This window comes from Anomaloglossus baeobatrachus, chromosome 3 (genome assembly GCF_048569485.1).
Source record: "Anomaloglossus baeobatrachus isolate aAnoBae1 chromosome 3, aAnoBae1.hap1, whole genome shotgun sequence".
NCBI lineage: Eukaryota > Metazoa > Chordata > Amphibia > Anura > Aromobatidae > Anomaloglossus > Anomaloglossus baeobatrachus.
The window spans coordinates 487,367,471-487,389,372 of record NC_134355.1 but is presented as its reverse complement, the minus strand read 5'-3'; the positions used below and the strand labels follow the sequence as shown (position 1 = coordinate 487,389,372).

General features: G+C 47.4%; 1 protein-coding gene across 1 annotated transcript in view; it reads left to right on the top strand.

Moving 5' to 3' along the window:
- PRKCI (protein kinase C iota) overlaps positions 1-21,902 on the top strand; it is a 154,350-nt gene that overhangs the window by 50,929 nt on the left and 81,519 nt on the right. The window contains exon 2 of the mRNA XM_075340636.1: positions 9,860-9,981. Coding sequence (XP_075196751.1) covers positions 9,860-9,981 — 122 coding nt within the window. The remainder of the gene's footprint in view (positions 1-9,859; positions 9,982-21,902) is intronic.

The following is a 21,902-nucleotide window of genomic DNA, read 5'->3' as shown; positions in this document are numbered from 1 at the left end:
TGTACATGTATCACATATGAGATCAATATAAGTAAATGGTGTAGTTTATTGTTTGGGAAATGTCTAATTTGTTCTCGTGCTTACAATGAATATTTATTGCATGGGCTTGTAAGACGTGGTTGTATAATGTCTGGAGGAGAAATACTTTTAAGCTATAAATGTTTGAGTTCTGAGGATGTAATTACCTGCTTGGTGGAGTCCAGGAGATTGTTGATGAGTATGCATTCCCAATTCCCACGGGTTAGTAGCCGGTCAGTAATTACTGTCTCTAATTTCCATATTTTCAGAAGCTTAATAAGAAATTTATTCCTAGAATGGTTGATGTAGAATTTGATTTTTAGACTCAAACTTTTATTATCCAATAATTGAAAACCTATATAACATGGTGGTGGTTAACGCTGTGAATTCTGGGGTTCTTGGGTTTTAGGACATTCAAGGATAGTGGCAATATAAAATGTTCACAAATACAGATATATTTAAGGCTGCTTTCACACTTGCGTTGGACGGCTTCCGATGCTATCCGCAGCCTTGAGGAATTACGGTAACCGTTGCAGGAAACCGTTATATTCCTCATAGACTTCTATTAGCTACGGATAGCAACTGATGGTCTTGTGTTGCATCCACTGCACGACGCAGCGTCGTTATTTTGACGCTGCATGGAACGTTTTTTGAGCAGCGCAATCCGTAGTGCTCCCTGCACTTGTAACATGGGTAAATATCTGGTTACTAAACAATGCGCTTTCCCTAGTTACCCAATATTTACCCTGGCTATGGGTGCAGGGAGCCCGACACTTTCACTCTCGGCTCCGCCCCCTCCCGCACTTCACTCTACGTGTACGCACGCACACACTCGCACTCACCTGTCCCCAGCCTTGTATTCCTCGCTGCACTGACATCCTCAGTGCCATGGTCCCGCTCGGCTCCACAAACCCCGCACTCTGCCCCCCTCACACATTCTCTGCGGCCGAGCGATCAGCTGATCACCCGGCGACCGGCTGCTGTGAGCGATCAGCTGATCACCCGGCGACCGGCTGCTGTGAGCGATCAGCTGATCACCCGGCGACCGGCTGCTGTGAGCGATCAGCTGATCACCCGGCGACCGGCTGCTGTGAGCGATCAGCTGATCACCCGGCGACCGGCTGCTGTGAGCGATCAGCTGATCACCCGGCGACCGGCTGCTGTGAGCGATCAGCTGACCACCCGGCGACCGGCTGCTGTGAGCGATCAGCTGACCACCCGGCGACCGGCTGCTGTGAGCGATCAGCTGATCACCCGGCGACCGGCTGCTGTGAGCGATCAGCTGATCACCCGGCGACCGGCTGCTGTGAGCGATCAGCTGATCACCCGGCGACCGGCTGCTGTGAGCGATCAGCTGATCACCCGGCGACCGGCTGCTGTGAGCGATCAGCTGATCACCCGGCGACCGGCTGCTGTGAGCGATCAGCTGATCACCCGGCGACCGGCTGCTGTGAGCGATCAGCTGATCACCCGGCGACCGGCTGCTGTGAGCGATCAGCTGATCACCCGGCGACCGGCTGCTGTGAGCGATCAGCTGATCGTTCACAATAGTCTGCCGCCGGTAAAATGAAAGAAGAAGAAAAAATAAATTAAATAGATTCCGTTGTTTTGTACGATCCGTTGCGCCACTAAATGCAACACATCTGTTGCATCCGTCACACAATGCAATGCAACGGATGCCGTTCAAAGCAAGTGTGAATACATACTGTATGCCTGCATACGCATGCAAACTGTATGCATGCATACGCATGCAAACATTCAACCATGTTTGCATGCGTATCATCCAGGTATTTTCCCATGTAACCTATTTGCTATGGCATTTTCACACTACATTGTGTGACGATTGCGGAGGTTACTACTGCGCAGGAATACAGACAGAATGCCAACTTCACTGTTCACCCTATAAATGGTATAATCCCGCAGTGAATATCTGCAGCCTTGGTCACTTTCTGGTGCAGATTATCTCTGCTGTGTGCGGATCCACAATCCTGAAACTGTAAAACGGCAGATTTGGTGTCTTAAAATTCTGGATGGTAAATCCGCTGCAAATGTGTCCCGTGTGAACAAGACCTAAGAGTTTGTTCCCATGTGTCATATCCACAGGAGATTTTATGCTTTAGTCTTTCTGCATATTTTATCTTTGGCATTATGATTCACTAGTCAAGTACAGAATACATTCATCCTGCTGGGAATTTATGCTGCTGCACCGTATGCACTTACTCACCGAAGCTACGTATACTGTATATTACTCTCACTGAATCACACAAAAAAAAAAATCAGTGTTACAGGTTGACATGTTGCTTTGTGATCTGCTGCACAAAAAATAATGGTATATTAAAACCATAAGATTAGTGTAACACTTAAAATTCCCCACCTGCCCTCAAATTTTAATGTATTGCTGTGTATCAGAGGATTAGCAAAACTCCTACAGCATAACAGGCTTATAATGTGAACAGGTCTCATGTGAATATCGATTTACATTGCTGTTGTGTGGAGTATCCTGGCAAATGCAGTGGGCGGTGAATGGTCTGTGCACTGACAGGCTGACACCCCCACCCCACCACTACCACCCACACCTCTTTAGCCTCTACAGCAATACTGACAGCACTCATTTGTCTATTCTGAGAAGCCAATCTTTATATATAATGGGTACGGAAAGTATTCAGACCCCTTTAAATTTTTCAGTTTGTTTCATTGTAGCCATTTGGTAAATTCAAACACGTTCATTTTTCTCATTAATGTACACTCTGCACCAATCTTGACAAAAAAAAAAGCAGAAATGTTTGCAAATTTATTAAACAAGAAAAATTGAAATATCACGTAGTCATAAGTATTCAGACCCTTTGCTCAGTATTGAGTAGAAGCACCCTTTTGAGCTAGTACAGCCATGAGTCTTCTTGGGAATGATGCAACAAGTTTTTCACCCCTGGATTTGGGGATCCTCTGCCATTCTTCCTTGCAGACCCTCTCCAGTTCCATCACATTGGATGGTGAACGTTGGTGAACAGCCATTTTCAGGTCTCTCCAGAGATGCTCAATTGGGTTTAGGTTAGGGCTTTAACTGGTCCAGTCAAGAATGGTCACAAAGTTGTTCTGAAGCCACTCTTTTGTTATTTTAGCTGTGTGCTTAGGGTCATTGTCTTGTTGGAAGGTGAACATTCGTCCAAGTTTGAAGTCCAGAGCACTCTGGAAGTGGTTTTCTTCCAGGATATCTCTGTACTTGGTCACATTCATCTTTCCTTCCATTGCAACCAGTCATCCTGTCCCTGCAGTTGAAAAGCACCCCCATAGCATGGTGCTGCTACCACCATGTTTCACTGTTGGGATTGTATGGGGCAGGTGATGAGCAGTGCCTTGTTTTCTCGTACTGCTTAGAATTATCACCAAAAATTTCTATGTCCATCTCATCAGACAAGAAAATCTTATTTCTCATAGTCTGGGAGTCCTTCATGTCTTTTTGCAAACTCTAAGCGGGCTTTCATATGTTTTGCACTGAGAGGAGGCTTCCGTCTGGCCACTCTGCCATAAAGGCCCGACTGATGGAGGGCTGCAGTGATAGTTGACTTTGTGGAACTTTCTCCCATCTCCCTACTGCATCTCTGGAGCTCAGCTACAGTGATCTTGTGGTCCTTCTTTACCCCTCTCAACAAGGCTCTTCTCTCACGATTGCTCTGTTAGGCTTGACAGCCAGGTCTATGAAGAGTTCTGGTGGTCACAAACTTCTTCCATTTAAGGATTATGGAGGCCAAAGTGCTCTTAGGAACTTTGCGTACTGCAGAAATTCTTTGGTAACCTTGGCCAGATCTGTTCCCTGCCACAATTGTGTCTCTGAGCTAGTTGGGCAGTTTCTTTGACCTCATGATTCTCATTTGGTCTGACGTGCACTGTGAGCTGTGAGGTCTTTATATAGACAGGTGTGTGCCTTTCCAAATAAAGTCCTATCGGTTTAATTAAACACCGCTGGACTCAAAAGGAGTTGAACCATCTCAAGGAGGATCACAAGGAAATGAACAGCATGTGACTTAAATGAGTGTCTGAGCAAAGGGTCTGAATACTTATGACCATGTGATATTTGTTTTTCTTGTGTAATAAATTTGCAAAAATTTCTGTTTTTTTGGGTTTTTTTTCTGTCAAGATGGGTGCAGAGTGTACATTAATGAGAAAAAAATGAACTTTTTTGAATCTACCAAATGGCTGCAATGAAACAGAGTGAAAAAATTTAAAGGGGTCTGAATACTTTCCGTACCCACTGTATGACGCTGAGCATGTGCACTCAACTCCATGGCGAGGCCTGTTGTGAGAGGAACCTGTCTTGTTAAGCCACTGTATGGTCTTTGCCATCATGCTGCAGCTCAGCTTTAGGGTGTTGGCAATCTTCTTATAGCCTAGGCCATCTTTATGTAGAGCAGCAATCTTATTTTTCAGATCTTCAGAGAATTCTTTGCCATGAGGAGCCATGTGGAGCTTCCAGTGACCAGTATGAGAGAGTGTGTGAGCGATGACCTCAAATTTACCACACCTGCTCCTCATTCACACCTTGTAACATTGAGTCACTTGATACCGAGGAGGGAAAATGGCTAATTTGGCACAATTTGCCCATTTTCACTTAGGGGTATACTCATTTTTTGCCAGTAGTTTAGACAGTAATGGCTCTGTTATTAAGAGGGCACACCAAATTTTACACTGTTATACAAGCTGGACACTGACTACTTTACATTATATCAAAGTGCCATATCGTCAGTGTTGTCCCATGAAAAGATAAAAAAAAAAGGCAAAATTGTGAGGGGTGTACTCATTTGTGATATACTGTATATTTATTGATTTGAGCATGTGTCTCCATTTGATAATGGGTGTCATTTTGATCGGAGTTATCTAATACTTCTCCAGATACTGTTTTTCTTACCTTTTTATTTGTAGTCATTAAGCATTCATCTGTGTTACTTGGTATAATGGTCTGCGCTGAATATATTTTTTTGTCGTATTATCTTATGATTCACATTGTGTATTTTTAACCAATAAAATGGATTATTTTACTTGGGCTTCTCTGCTCCCATCTTCTATTTGGGTAATATTCATAGGAAGTTCCTCTTATACTAACAGACCAGTCTAGGTATCAATTGCAGGTCACACATTCAGTGAGCTCTGTAGAATGACCCATTCTTTCACAACTGTTAGTATAGGCAGATAGCATGGCATCATGGTGGCTTTATAAGAACTGCGGCGTTGGGGCTTAAAAAAAATAAATAAATATATATAGATCAATTCATTAAAGGGAATCTGTCACCACATTTGACCTTTCTAACCTAGTAATATGGGCATTCAGGTTATAGAATGCTGAAAAAACCACCATACCTTTTATGTCTTATATCAGATGCCTTGTGGAAACATCATCTTTTATCACTTTATATAATTGAGCTCTTCCAGGCTATGGGGCGGATGCTGCCTGGAAGATAACAACCTCCAGAGATTATTTAACTAAAGGGGGCGTTATTAGTGTGACGTGTGATGGCCGCTCTCTACTGTCACTGCAGAGCTGTGTGTGATTATAACTGACAGGTTTTTCTCCGCTTCAGCCTCCATCTCACAGTCAAACAGGGTTGCAATATTGTCACAATAAAGCAGAGCTCAGTGAGCTGCAAAAAAGTGTTTGCAAGAAGTCAAATTTAATTTTTCCTGTTCTGTGTCAGTTGCTTGTCTCACACTGGTAACACCTCTTTTATTTATAATAATCTCAGGAGGCGGAGTTACCGTGTATACTCGAGTATAAGCCGACCCGAGTATAAGCCGAGGCCCCTAATTTTAACACAAACTGGGAAAACTTATTGACTCGAGTATAAGTCTAGGGTGAGAAATGCAGCAGCTGTGGGTAAATTTAAAAAAATAAAAATGGATACTAATAAACTAATGTCCCCATCCTTGCATGCCCCTTGTAGCAATGTACCCCATCTTTGCATGCCCCTTGTAGCAATGTACCCCATCCTTGCATGCCCCTTGTAGCAATGTACCCCATCTTTGCATGCCCCTTGTAGCAATGTACCCCATCTTTGCATGCCCCTTGTAGCAATGTACCCCATCTTTGCATGCCCCTTGTAGCAATGTACCCCATCTTTGCATGCCCCTTGTAGCAATGTACCCCATCCTTGCTTGCCCCTTGTAGCAATGTCTCCTGTAGTAATAAGCCCTCTAGTAATGTGCCCCATCCTTTAGTAATGTGCTCATTTAGGTCCCCTTCTTGTCCTCTATGTGTATTATGCCGTTCACATACCAAAAAAAAAAAATCTCACCTGTCCTCCGTTCCGGCCCTTCCTCTTTGACCGGGGGTCACATTTGCGGGTGACTCTCACATCACCCTGCACCGCCGCACACTCTCCTGTTAGGCGTGGGTCAGCTGCATGTGTTTCTAAGCAGCTGAGACGCTTGTGTCTGGAGAGTGTCAGGGCGTAGCCTGTGATGCGAGACTCCGGCCTCACCTGTTCTTGCTGACCGCTGCCACACAGACCCCTCTATGATCGCTGCGGCTGCACGGAGCTGTCGCTGGCGTCTGACGTCATCGCTTTGCTACAGTTGAATGCTTTGCGGCCGCAAAGCAGTCAACTGCAGTAAAGCGATGATGGCAGACGGCAGGGTAGATGCTAGAATATATGGGCTCCTTCCTGGTATGATGCAGCAGCCTCGTGCATCAATCACAGAGGGGGGGTCTGTGTCTGCGGGCAGGAAGAAGCCTGTTAGGGTCAGTGCAGGAACGAAGGACAGGTGAAAATTTTGTGGTGCCTCATTCGAGTATAAGGCGATGGGGGCGATTTCAGCATAAAAAAATGGGCTGAAAAACTTGGCTTATACTTGAGTATATACGGTATCTTCCAGGCAGCATCCGCTCCGTAGCCTGGAAGAGCTCATTTATATAAAGTGATAGACGATGATATATCCACAACAAGGCATAAAGGTAAGGCTGCTTTCACACTACGTTTTTTTAACATGCGTCCTGAACGTTTTTTTAACGCAGAAACGGATCCAGTGCAAATGCGTTTTCATTTCAATGCATTTGCAATGGACTCGCGTTAACATGCGTTCACCTGCGTTTGCGTGCGTTATAGTGAGGATCCAGCAACTTGCAGTTTTTTAACATCTTTCAAAAACGCTACTTGTATGTTTTTGAGCTGCGTCCAAATACTGAAAATTGCTGGATCCTGACTAAACAGCATGCAAACACATGTGAACGCTGGCGTGCTGATAGACAGGATCCTGCTTGCTCTACTGAGCATGCACAGAAGCCAGCCTCCGTGATCAGTCTCTCTCTCCTCCCTCTTTCTCTGTCTCTCCCCCTCCCTCTCCCCCACCTGAGAGCTGCGGACACTCGTAACCAAGGTAAACATCGGGTAACCACTTATCTTAGTTACCCGATGTTTACGTTGGTAACGTGTGCAGGGAGCCCGGCTCCTAGCAGCTGCAGACGCTTGTAACCAAAGTAAATATCGGGTATCCAAGCAAGTTACCCGATCTTTACCTTGGTTACGAGCCTCGCAGCTGTCAGATGCCAGCTCCCAGTCTGGTACGTTTAGTTCCCCTCACTCCCGATCACATGACTCCAATGCCCGCCCCTAAACATCCAGTGACAGGATCCTGCAAAGTAACACATGCGTTTGCATGTGTTTTTTGCTGTAAAAGCAGGATCCGCTTTTGCAGCAAAAAAACGTTCAGGACGCATGTTAAAAAGACGTAGTGTAAAAGCAGCCTAAGGCTGGTTTCACACTACGTCTTTTTAACATCCGTCCTTAACGTTATTTTAGCGGACAAGCGGATCCAGTGCAAATGCGTTTTCATTTCAATGCATTTGCAATGGACTCGCGTTAACATCCGTTCACCTGCGTTTGCCTGCGTTATAGTGAGGATCCAGTGACTTGCAGTTTTTTAACATGTTTCAAAAACGCTACTTGTAGCGTTTTTGAGCTCCGTCCAAATACTGCAAATTGCTGGATCCTGACTATAACGCACGCAAACGCAGGTGAACGCTGGCGTGCTGATAGACAGGATCCTGCTTTTGTACTGAGCATGCCCAGAAAGTACTGAGCATGCCCAGAACCAGTCTCGCGTGATCTGTCTCTCTCTCTACTCCCTCCCTCACCCTCTCTCTATCTCTGTCTTTCCCCCTTCCTCTCTCTCCCACCTGAGAGCTGCGGACACTCGTAACCAAGGTAAATATCGGGTAACCACTTCTCTTAGTTACCCGATGTTTACGTTGGTTACGCGTGCAGACAGCCCTGCTCCTAGCAGCTGCAGACACTCGTAACCAAGATAAATATCGGGTATCCAAGGCCGATGTTTACCTTGGTTACCAGCGTCTGCAGCTGTCAGAAGCCTCCTCCCAGTCTAGTTCCCCTCACTCCCGATCACATGACTCCAATGCCCGCCCCTAAACATCCAGTGCAGGATCCTGCAAAATAACATATGCGTTTGCATACGTTATTTGCTGTAAAAGCAGGATCCGTACTTCCGCTAAAAAAACGTTTTCAGCGGATGTTAAAAAGACGTAGTGTGAAACTAGCCTAAGACTATTGTCAGCATTCTACAACCTGTATGCCCATAGTAATAGGTTAGATAAATCAAATATGGTGGCAGATTCCCTTTTAAGAAGTGTGTGTTTTGTGTGTGTGTGCCAATACCCGTATGGTATGTATAAAGCTAGGATATTCTGCTGATCAGATACCTTTTATATTGCAAATGCCAGTCTTATTTTTTTTTTTTGGTGGTTTTTTGTTTTGTTTTTATCATAGTAGCTTATAGTCACTAAAATTGGTCACATTGGTTTAGAAAGGCAAAAACCCCCAAAACATTTTATTTATGGAGGTTGAAGAATTGAGCAGCTTCCAATCATGGCTTATGACAACTCATGTGGAGTTTTGTGATAGTGAATGAGGTTTTTGCTGTGTAATCTGAGAGCAGTATGATATAAGGGCAGACACCCAGATTCCGGTGATGTAACACCTGCTGCTCTATCTGGTGTGGTTTTGATAAATTCACTGTTTCCTCTGCTGCAAATCTAGCAGTGCTCTGAATGCAGAGCCATGTGTATCCCATCCACTAATCAGCTTTCTGTGAACACTGTAGCAGAAATTTGCTAAACCGTGGGCAAGGTGGAGTTACACAGGACAGTTGATTAGGACACTAGGCACCTAGTCTTGGGGTACGCTCACATGAGCGTGAAAATCTCGCATTGTCTAACATGGGGCCGAGTGCAATGCTGCAGCTCAGATCAGTGATTTTTTTCTCAGCCCTAAACTGACTGAGGAAAAACCCACAGCATGCTGCGATTTGTCTGCGAGAGCCGTATCACTCGCACCCATTCAAGTGAATGGGTGCAAGAGAAACATCGGACTGCGCTCAGATGTTATCCCAGTGCAGTGCGATATACACACAGGCTGACAATGGAGGAAATGGGGAGATTAACCCCTCCCTCTCCTCCGCAGCGCCCGCCCTCACCTTAGCAGCTATGACCCGATCGCAAGATCGGGTCACAGTCGCATGACACTCGGCTCACGCTCGCAGCAGAGCCTGAACCGAGGGTCATTAGCATATCGCATCGGATGCCATACGCTAATGTGTCTGCAGCCTTATAGTGATAATCTCCTACTGATAAAGCACTGATTTTGTTGAAAGGGTAACACACAGCCTTCAAGTGACACATCACTGGAATTGGGTTCTCTGCAATAGTTTGTTGATGCTTTTCTTCATGTATTGATCAAAGACAAAAGAGTAAATTATCGTTCGTTCGATCACTGGGCAAGTCTTATTCACTGAAGTTTCTGTGGACTATGTACTCAAATTTTATTTTTTATTTTCACAGAGACATCATGATTACCCACTTTGACCCCAGCATCACCTTTGACGGGCTTTGTAATGAGGTGAAAGATATGTGCGCTTTTGACAACGAGCAACTCTTCACAATGAAGTGGATTGACGAAGAAGGTAATAATAGCGAGCAACCTCTTCCTGGACCGCACAATATAAATTTACGACACATGTATGGAGTGGGCGCGGGTTGTAGGGAGTGCTTCCCCCTTCCCCAAAAGCAAGACACAACTGCCATATTGATCCTCCTATGAAACACAATCTGTGGCTGGGCTCTATAGCAGAACCTCATTTACAGTTTACAACACTGGGCCTGTAAAAATTAAAATAAGTTTTATAAAGCATAAAAGTTTAGATCCACCCCACCTTACAAAGGATCTTTGGTGTTATTGGCAGTTTAAAATTCGATCTCTCAAAATAGAATATCTAAAGTGTAAAGTAAAGGCTGGGAAAAAAATGGAATTGAAATGCCGCAATTGTTTTTTCGGTCATCGTACCTCTCCTAAACATATGTTCCATAAAGTCGATGAAAACGTCCCAAGTACCCCAAAATGCCATCAATAAAAGCTACAGCTCGGTGCACAAAAAGAACAATCCCTAACACACCGCTTCATCGACTTGTCTGAGACAATGGCGGCACAAACTAATAGAATATTTGTGTTTTGTAGCATATTGTATTGTAAAATGAATGGTGTCTGTTAGGGTACTTTCACACTTGCGTTTTTTCCCTTCCATCACAATCTGTCCTTTTGGAAAACAGCGGAATCCGTTAACGGATTCCACTGTTTCCCATAGACTTGTATGGATGACTGTGCCAAAAGTACCTTTCCTTCCGCTGGCCGACGCTGCGTTGCTTCCGCCGGGCAGAAGGAACGCAGCATGTAACTTTTTTTTGAGCGGCGGAATCCTCTCTTTTTCACTGCGCATGCTCAATTTTTTTTTTTATTTTTTTATTTATCACAGAAACCTTATTTCGTCTCTCGGTGGCCGAACGTTCAGCTGAGCGCCCGGCCGCCGGCATGTGAGAGCGCTCAGCTGATCGCCCGGCCGCCGGCATGTGAGAGCTCTCAGCTGATCGCCCGGCCGCCGGCATGTGAGAGCTCTCAGCTGATCGCCCGGCCGCCGGCATGTGAGAGCGCTCAGCTGATCGCCCGGCCGCCGGCATGTGAGAGCGCTCAGCTGATCGCCTGGCCGCCGGCATGTGAGAGCGCTCAGCTGATCGCCCGGCCGCCGACATGTGAGAGCGCTCAGCTGATCGCCCGGCCGCCGGCATGTGAGAGCGCTCAGCTGATCGCCCGGCCGCCGGCATGAGAGAGCGCTCAGCTGAGTGCCCGGCCGCCGGCATGAGAGAGCGCTCAGCTGATCGTTCACTATAGTCTGCTGCTGGTAAAACTGTAAAGAAGAAAAAAAAAAAATAAAGAAAAGCTTTCCGTTGTTTTGTACGATCCGTTGCATCCGTCACACAACGCAATGCAATGGATGCTGTTCAACGCAAGTGTGAAACTAGCCTTATTAAAACTACAACTCATCCAAGACAATAATGTCCCCATGTCGAATAAAGGAGAGGTAAAAAAAAAGTCATCCAGTCATGAAGGGGTTAACCCCTGTAAACTATTGACACCATCATATGATGTGGTGAGAAAGGTAGTAATATACATTGTATGCATCATATGACTGCGTGTGGAAGGCGATGACTATATAAGCGCAGGGGCACTGCATCTCTGTGATGAAGCCCTCTATATGCTTCTCTCGTTAGTTTTATATTCTGCTTTATTATATTATATTTGTATTCTATATTACCATCCATGTATGATATCCATAAATCATTTCATCATTTCCAGAATTGGCTGAAGGATGCTACGGCTATCTCCCGGTCTTGGTTATATCCTATAATGATGAGATTGTGGGAATCTTTGTGTTTTCCATATCCTTCATTACTTTCACACTACTAATGGATGGAGCTTTAGTAGCAGTGGAGCCATTCTTGCTAGGTATTTGCCTATGGCCCTGATTTGATTTATACAAATCCTAATTGGAAGCCGTATAACTCCTGCCGCTGTATACTGTGCCCTGTCAGCAGCGCACAATTTATGTGGTGCATACACATGAGCTGCGTACATGTGTGGAATCCTTACCATGCAGGGACTTCTCATACATTGCACAGCAGTTTGTCTTAGCTGCATGATATGAGCCATGGAGATGCTTTTTCCGTCTTCTCGTCTGTCTCGCTTTCTTGCTGATTATATATTAATAGCTTTGAGCCTTCCATCATGTTTATTAAATATATTTTGCCATCACTTTGGAGTTCACGATGTGATACAGCTATAGTACAGAGCCTGTCGATGCTATTGGCATTTGTACACTTATACCATGTTGGATCACTTATAGACGTTTGCATATTTTTATTGAAATAAACATTAAAGCTTTTTCCCAATTTCAGAAGTATAAGAAAATAAATGTGCTTTCCGTGCCCTTCTGGCAGTGTGCCCACGCTGCGTTTTTGTAGCTTTTTTAATGTTTCTTGCAGGTTTTAAAAAGCACATTCCATCACAGTCTGAATCCTGATTTGCTGTGCACAGGTTGCAGATTTTGTCATTATAGATTTTGGGGCAGAAAAAATCTGCAGCATTTCTATTCTTTGTGTTTTTTCCTGCGTCTGATCACTGATCCGCTGCAGTGCTTATGCTTGATCACTGCAGTGGATTAGATCTGTCAGTGCTGCACTCGCAGCGCTAAGGCTGCTTTCACACCTCCGGTTTTAGCAGAGCCGGCCAATCCGGCTCTGAAACCTATGCAACGGATGCGGCAACAATACCGCATCCTTTGCATACGTTTTTGACGTGCGGCCCGACCAATATTTGCTGCTTGCGGCAGGCTACTGAGCATGCGCAGTGGAAAAAAACGCATGTGGCAGGACGTCCGTAGGCATGCATTGCAAATCGCACCGCATTGGCCAGAAGCGGTGCGATGCGTTGTTTTTTTTGCCGGACAAAAAACGTGCCAGGAAACCTTCCATCCGGCCACCGCATCGGCTAAATCTGCCGCAAAAACCGGACCAAACGCAAGCCCATGCGACACAATATGGCACTGTTAGTCTATGCAAAAAAAAGGCAACCGGCGGCAAAAAAAAACAAAACGTTTGCGGTTTTTCTGCAAAGCGCCGAATGTGTGACAGCAGCCTAGCTCCACCTCACACATCTTGCTCTCCATAGCTCAGTAACCCAGGGTAGTCATGGTGATGAGCCAGGGTTGCCATGGCGGCAATCGGGTGCTTGTTATCACATTACAGGGTCGTCCCGATCGCCAGGGAGAAGTAAACGATTCCTCTCCCTGTCTCCTGAATGCTGCGATCATGATTGATTGCAGCATTTGGGGGGCTTAAAGTGCCAGGAGAGGCGCAAACATCGCTCCTGGCAGTGAGAGCTGGGTCTCAGCTGTAACCTCAGCTGGAGACCCGGCGGCGATCTCTGGGGTACAGCACAGGAACCCCCACGATAGGCATGACGTGAACAAACGCATGAGAAAAAATGCAATTAAAGTGTTTTGGGTTTTTTTTCTGCCGTGTTTTTCCCGCCAAAACATGCAGTTTTGTGTTCAGAAAGTCTGCACCCACATCTGCTACATGTGCACATACCCGTACTGTTCAAAAGCAGACTCTCTGCCTCCGCTCCCAGTGTCTGTTATTGCCTCCGGTGGTGACATCACGTGGACAGTCAGTGAGCTCATTGGCTCTGAGTGGGGCGTCTGTCTACCCTCGTCAGTATCGGTTCTTTTTCTTGTAGCATAGTCTGTGCATGACCGCTGCAGTTAATTGGGTCATGTGCCCACAATGCTGGCAGGGCACTTGGCTGGTGGTATGGGTGGTATGGGAGTTCAGTAAGGCCAGTATGTGCTATGTATAATTTTGTAGTGTACCCAGGCCATGTCTAAAATTTAAAGAAAGGGGTGCTGAGCACTTAAGGCTTAGTTCATAACTATTTTTTGCATTAGTTTAATTGTAGAATATTTCTACAGACCAGCATTGTGTCCAAAGTATAGCCATAGTGTCTTTCTGGCACGTGCTAATAAAAAATAAAACTATATACCTATGTGGGTAAGTATACTTTGGGAACACTCCCAACATTTACATCAGACATAGTAATAAGATGTCAATAGAACCGAATAAGCAATTAGATATAGAAGATAAAGAAACCCTAAAATGTAAATATGCAAGTCAAATAAATTTTATATATATATATATATATATATATATATATATATATATATATATATATATATATATATATATATATATATATATATATATATATATATATATATATATATATATATATATATATATATATATATATATATATATATATATATATATATATATATATATATACCGTATGTGTTAGGCTACTTTCACACATCAGTTTTCTGCATTCAGGCACAATCCTTTTTTTTTCCTGATCCAAAGGATCCGGCAAAAAAAATGTAAAACCGGATCCGGTTTTTAACGGATCCGTTATGCCGGATGTGTAAAAAAAAACGGATCCGTTTTGCATCCGGTTTGTCCGTTTTTTTTTTTTTGATGGATCAGTTTTTTAAATTAATTTGGTGCATTCGCAGTTAACAAAAACGGATCCGGCAGCCGCATCCATTTTTTACCGCATTGTGCCGGATCCGGCGTCCATAGGCTTTCATTGTAAAACCTGCCATATCGCGCCGGATCCGGCGCGATGCGGTTTTTTTGCCGGACAAAAAAACGTTGCAAGACACGTTGCCTCCGGCCGCCGCTTTAATTAATTTTGCCGCATCCGGAAAAAAACGGATGCAACGCAAAGCCATCAGGTACAATCGGGTAACAATGCAAATCTATGGGGATAAAACTGATGCGGTACCGGATCCGTTTAACCCGTTTTTTTCCGGATTGTACCTGATAGAAAAAAACTGATGTGTGAAAGTAGCCTTATAATAGAATAGAAAAAGAATGAAACCATGGATTCCCAGCTGGTCTCCCATGCATGTACTTGCCTGAGTTCAAACTGGACTGGCAGCACCTCCCAATGTGAACAGGTGCATGTCTGTTCATGATACAATATATAAAAAAATAAAAAAGTCACACTCTGCAATAACACAGTAATACACTACCTAATAAATAAATTGGAGGTATTTAGAACATTAAAATGCATTATAATATTAGCCCAGCGCCACTTCACGGCACCCTCCTTTGCTGGGTCCTATTCTACACTGCATTTTTTGGGATTCTTAAAAACCTACACAAGATCAGCAAGTGACCACAAAGAGGCTAATGAACATGGCGGGGGTTGGAGTGCAGAGCCAGTCAGACAGGGCATCACTCCACATTAAATATAAGGAAAAAGAGTGATGCCCTGTCTTTAAAGAGCCTAGAATATAAGACATATTTTCAGTTGTTTCACTTTTTTTAAGTATTTCATTCCACATGTGTTAATTCATAGTTTTGATGCCTTCAATGTGAATCTACAATTTTCAGAGTCATGCAAATAAAGAAAGGTCTTTGAATGAGAAGGTGTGTCCAAACCTCTGGCCTGTACTGTATATATACTGTGTGTGTGTGTGTGTGTATCTATCTATATATATAATTGCCTTATTCTGTCTGTCTGTCTGTCTGTCTGTCTGTCTATCTGTCTGTCTGTCTGTCATGCTCCGAAATTGTGTCCTTACGGTGACACAAAGCTGATTGGCCGCTGGGCTCGCCATGGCCCCGCCCCCCCACACGGATTGGCCTCTCGCCCCGGCTCTCTGCAGGCCCCGCCCCCCTCACGCAATGCACGCTCGCTGTGGCCCAACTGACACGGGGCTCCGATTCCCAGGTGAGTACACACACATCAGATCACACTCACTCTCACACACACCTCACACATCACATCCACACATCACAACATGCTCGGATATCGCTTGCTTCTACACCGGCTCCGTCAGGATCCCGGCAGCGCCAGACATAACCTTGCTATGCTGGGATCTTAACGGAGGCCGTGAAAGCTGGTAACCATTATACACATCGGGTAACTAAGGTCCCTTAGTTACCCGATGTGTATCATAGTTACCAGTGTACACCGGCTCACACTCACTCTCACACTCACTCTCATACACACCTCACACACATCACATCGCATCCACACATCAAGGTCCTGCAGCTGCGGAAAATACAGACACATAACAGCACACATACACACACAAATCAGATCACACTCACTCACACACACACATCACATCGCATCCAAATACTCACAACATCCTGGGATATCGCTTGCTTCTCGGCGGCGATATTGTGCTGTGAGCTTCCAGGACCTGAGGGAGGATCACATGGCCAGAAGCATGTGATATCCCCGGATGTTGTGAGTATCAGCGCGTATGTGCAATATCGTCAGTGTCTGTGTGTGTGAGTGTATGCGATCGGGTGTGTGTGAGTGTATGCGATCGGGTGTGTGTGAGTGTATGCGATCGGGTGTGTGTGAGTGGATGCGATCGGTTGTGTGGGTGAGTGGATGCGATCGGGTGTGGGTGAGTGTCGGCAGAGGAGCACGGCGTGCTGGAGGAGGCTGGGAGCAGAGAGGCTGATCTTGGGGAAGGCTAGGAGGAGGAGGCTGATGCTGAGGGAGGCTGGAAGGACAGAGGCTGAGCAAACGTGCTCCATCCGCCATACTGCGCACTCCCCATCGTGCTGCATCCCCCATGCTGCGCACTCCCAAACGTGGTCCATCCGCCATGCTGCGCACTCCCAAACGTGGTCCATCCGCCATGCTGCGTACTCCCAAACGTGGTCCATCCGCCATGCTGCGCACTCCCAAACGTGCTCCATCCGCCATACTGCGCACTCCCAAACGTGCTCCATCCGCCATACTGCGCACTCCCCATCGTGCACCATCCGGCATGCTGCGCACTCCCAAGCGGATGGAGCATGATGGGGGGTGCGCAGCATGGCGGATGGAGCACGTTTGGGAGTGCGCAGCATGGCGGATGGAGCACGTTTGGGAGTGCGCAGCATGACGGATGGAGCACGTTTGGGAGTGCGCAGCATGCCGGATGGTGCACGATGGGGAGTGCGCAGTATGGCGGATGGAGCACGTTTGGGAGTGCGCAGTATGGCGGATGGAGCACGTTTGGGAGTGCGCAGCATGGCGGATGGAGCACGTTTGGGAGTGCGCAGCATGGCGGATGGACCACGTTTGGGAGTGCGCAGCATGGCGGATGGAGCACGTTTGGGAGTGCGCAGCATGGCGGATGGAGCACGTTTGGGAGTGCGCAGCATGGCGGATGGAGCACGTTTGGGAGTGCGCAGCATGGCGGATGGAGCACGTTTGGGAGTGCGCAGCATGGCGGATGGAGCACGTTTGGGAGTGCGCAGCATGGCGGATGGAGCACGTTTGGGAGTGCGCAGCATGCCGGATGGTGCACGATGGGGAGTGCGCAGTATGGCGGATGGAGCACGTTTGGGAGTGCGCAGCATGGCGGATGGAGCACGTTTGGGAGTGCGCAGCATGGCGGATGGACCACGTTTGGGAGTGCGCAGCATGGCGGATGGAGCACGTTTGGGAGTGCGCAGCATGGCGGATGGAGCACGTTTGGGAGTGCGCAGCATGGCGGGTGGAGCACGTTTAGGAGTGCGCAGCATGGCGGATGGAGCATGATAGGGGGTGCGCAGCATGGCGGATGGAGCACGTTTGGGAGTGTGCAGCATGGCGGATAGAGCACGATAGGGAGTGCGCAGCATGGCGGATGGAGCACGTTTGGGAGTGCGCAGCATGGGGGATGCAGCACGATGGGGAGTGCGCAGTATGGCGGATGGAGCACGTTTGGGAGTGCGCAGCATGGCGGATGGACCACGTTTGGGAGTGCGCAGCATGGCGGATGGAGCACGTTTGGGAGTGCGCAGCATGGGGGATGCAGCACGATGGGGGGTGCGCAGCATGGGGGATGGAGCACGATGGGAGGTGCACACCTCCCCCCAACACACACACACACGCGCACTGCACAACACACACACACTAGGAATCACAAACAACGCCCTACACAGACACCCACACACACAGACAACGCTGCACACACAAATATATGCACATACTGCACAACACACACATTGCTCAAAACATACCTCCCCCCAAAACACACCACACCCACACAAACCGCACAACACACACACACACACAACGCTACAAACACACAGCGCTCCACAAACAACGCAACACACGCAACACACATACAACACCGCTCTCACCCCCCGCGACACTCAGAACATGTACAGCGCCCTACACAAACACTTGGTAACTACACACAACAACATCTATATATATATATATATATATATATATATATGACAAAAAACATACATGAACTACACAATACATAAATTCTAGAAACCCGATGCGTAGAATCGGGCCACCTTCTAGTATATATATAATTGCCTTATTCTGTCCGTCTGTCTGTCTGACATGCTCCGAAATTGTGTCCTTACGGTGACACAAAACTGATTGGCCGCTGGGCTCGCCATGGCCCCGCCCCCCCACACGGATTGGCCTCTCGCCCCGGCTCTCTGCAGGCCCCGCCCCCCTCACGCAATGCACGCTCGCTCTGGCCCAACTGACACGGAGCCGCGACTCCCAGGTGAGTACACACACACATCAGATCACACTCACTCTCACACTCACTCTCACACACACCTCACACATCACAACATGCTGGGATATCGCTTGCTTCTACACCGGCTGCGTCAGGATCCCGGCAGCGCCAGACATAACCTTGCGATGCTGGGATCTTGACGGAGGCCGTGAAAGCTGGTAACCATTATACACATCGGGTAACTAAGGTCCCTTAGTTACCCGATGTGTATCATAGTTACCAGTGTACACCGGCTCACACTCACTCTCACACACACCTCACACACACATCACATCGCATCCACACATCAAGGTCCTGCAGCGGCGGAAAATACAGACACATAACAGCACACACACATAACAGCACACACATACACACACACAAATCAGATCACACTCACTCTCACACACACATCACATCGCATCCACATACTCACAACATCCTGGGATATCGCTTGCTTCTCGGCGGCGGTACTGTGCTGTTAGCTTCCAGGACCTGCGGGAGGATCACATGGCCAGAAGCATGTGATACCTCCGGATGTTGTGAGTATAAGCGCGTATGTGCGATATCGTCAGTGTCTGTGTGTGTGAGTGGATGCGATCGGGTGTGTGTGAATGCGATCGGGTGTGTGTGAGTGGATGCGATCGGGTGTGTGTGAGTGGATGCGATCGGGTGTGTGAGTGTCGGCAGAGGAGCACGGCGTGCTGGAGGAGGCTGGGAGCAGAGAGGCTGATCATGGGGAAGGCTGGGAGGAGAGAGGCTGATGCTGGGGGAGGCTGGGAGGGGGAGGCTGGGACGAGGGAGGCTGATGCTGGTGGAGGCTGATGCTGGTGGAGGCTGATGCTTGGGGAGGCTGATGCTGGGGGAGGCTGGAAGGAGAGAGGCTAATGCTGGTGGAGGCTAATGCTGGTGGAGGCTAATGCTGGTGGAGGCTAATGCTGGTGGAGGCTAATGCTGGTGGAGGCTAATGCTGGTGGAGGCTGATGCTTGGGGAGGCTGATGCTTGGGGAGGCTGATGCTGGGGGAGACTGGGAGGGGAAGGCTAATGCTGAGGGAGGCTGGGAGGAAGGAGGCTGGGAGGAGAGAGGCTGATCCTGGGGAAGGCTGGGAACGGGAGGCTGATGCTGAGGGAGGCTGGAAGGAGAGAGGCTGATGCTGGGCGAGGCTGGAAGGAGAGAGGCTGATGCTGGTGGAGGCTGATGCTTGGGGAGGCTGATGCTGGGGGAGACTGGGAGCGGAAGGCTGATGCTGAGGGAGGCTGGGAGGAAGGAGGCTGGGAGGAGAGAGGCTGATCCTGGGGAAGGCTGGGAAGGGGAGGCTGATGCTGAGGGAAGCTGGAAGGAGAGAGGCTGATGCTGGGGGAGGCTGGAAGGAGAGAGGCTGAGGCTGGGAGGAGAGAGGCTGATGCTGGGGAAGGCTGATGCTGAGGGAGGCTGGGAGGGGAAAGCTGATGCTGGGGAAGGCTGGGAGGACGGAGGCTTGGAGGAGAGAGGCTGATCCTGGGGAAGGCTGGGAGAGGGAGGCTGATGCTGGAGGAGGCTGGAAGGAGAGAGGCTGATGCTGGCGGAGGCTGATGCTGGGGGAGGCTGGAAGGAGAGAGGCTGATGCTGGTGGAGGCTGATGCTTGGGGAGGCTGGGAGAGGGAGGCTGATGCTGAGGGAGGCTGGGAGGAGGGAGGCTGGGAGAGGTAGGCTGAGAGAAGAGAGGCTGATGCACACACACACACACACACACACACACGCGCGCGCACTGCACAACACACCACACACACACACACACACACACACACACACACACACACACACACACACACACTGGGAACCACAAACAACTGCCCTACACAGACACCCACACACACAGACAACGTTGCACACACACAACACCCAACACACAAACACCGCGGCACACACAAATATACGCACATACCGCACAACACACACATTGCACAAAACATACCTCCCCCCAAAACACACCACACACACACAAACCGCGCAACACACACACACAACGCTACAGACACACAGCGCTCCACAAACAACGCAACACACGCAACACACATACAACACCGCTCTCACCCCCCGCCACACCCAGACAACACCCAGAACATGTACAGCGCCTACACAAACACTTGGTAACTACACACAACAACATCTCTCTCTATATATATATATATATATATATATATATATATATATATATATATATATATATATATATATATATATATATATATATATATATAAACAAAAATCATACATGAACTACACAATACGTAAATTCTAGAATACCCGATGCGTAGAATCGGGCCACCTTCTAGTATATAATATATGTGTGTGTATCTATATGTGTGTGTATGTATATATTTGTGTACACACACACACACACACACACACACACACACACACACACACCCTTATAAATGTGGTTGGGAAGATCAGTTGTGTTGTGCAGAAGTCTGGTGGATACACAGCTGATAGTCCTACTAAAAAGACTGTTAATTTTGTATTATGGCAAGAAAAAAGTAGCTAAGTAAAGAAAAACGAGTGGCCATCATTACTTTAAGAAATGAAGGTCAGTCAGTCCGACAAATTAAGAAAACTTTGAAAGTGTCCCCAAGTGCAGTGGCAAAAACCATCAAACACTACAAAGAAAGTGGCTCACATGAGGACCGTCCCAGGAAAGGAAGACCAAGAGTCACCTCTGCTGCGGAGGATAAGTTTTTTCCGAGTCATCAGCCTCAGAAATCGCAGCTCAGATTAGAGACCAGGTCAATCCCACACAGAGTTCTAGCAGCAGACACATCTCTAGAACAACTGTTCAGAGGAGACTTTGTGCAGCAGGCCTTCATGGTAAAATAGCTGCTAGGAAACCACTGCTAAGGACAGGCAACAAGCAGAAGAGACTTGTTTGGGCTAAAAAACACAAGGAATGGACATTAGACCAGTGGAAATCTGTGCTTTGGTCTGATGAGCCCAAATTTGAGATCTTTGGATCCAACCACCGTGTCTTTGTGCGATGCAGAAAAGGTGAACGGATGGACTCTACATGACTGGTTCCCACCGTGAAGCATGGAGGAGGATGTGTGATGGTGTGGGGTGTTTTGCTGGTGACACTGTTGGGGATTTATTCAAAATTGAAGGCATACTGAACCAGCATGCCTACCACAGCATCTTGCAGTGGCATGCTATTGCATCCGGTTTGCATTTAGTTGGACCATCATTTATTTTTCATCAGGACAATGACCCCAAACACACCTCTAGGTTGTGTAAGGGCTATTTGACTAAGAAGGAGGGTGATAGGGTGCTACGCCAGATGACCTGGCCTCCAGAGTCACCAGACCTGAACCCAATCGAGATGGTTTGGGGTGAGCTGGACCGCAGAGTGAAGGCAAAAGGGCCAACAAGTGCTAAGCA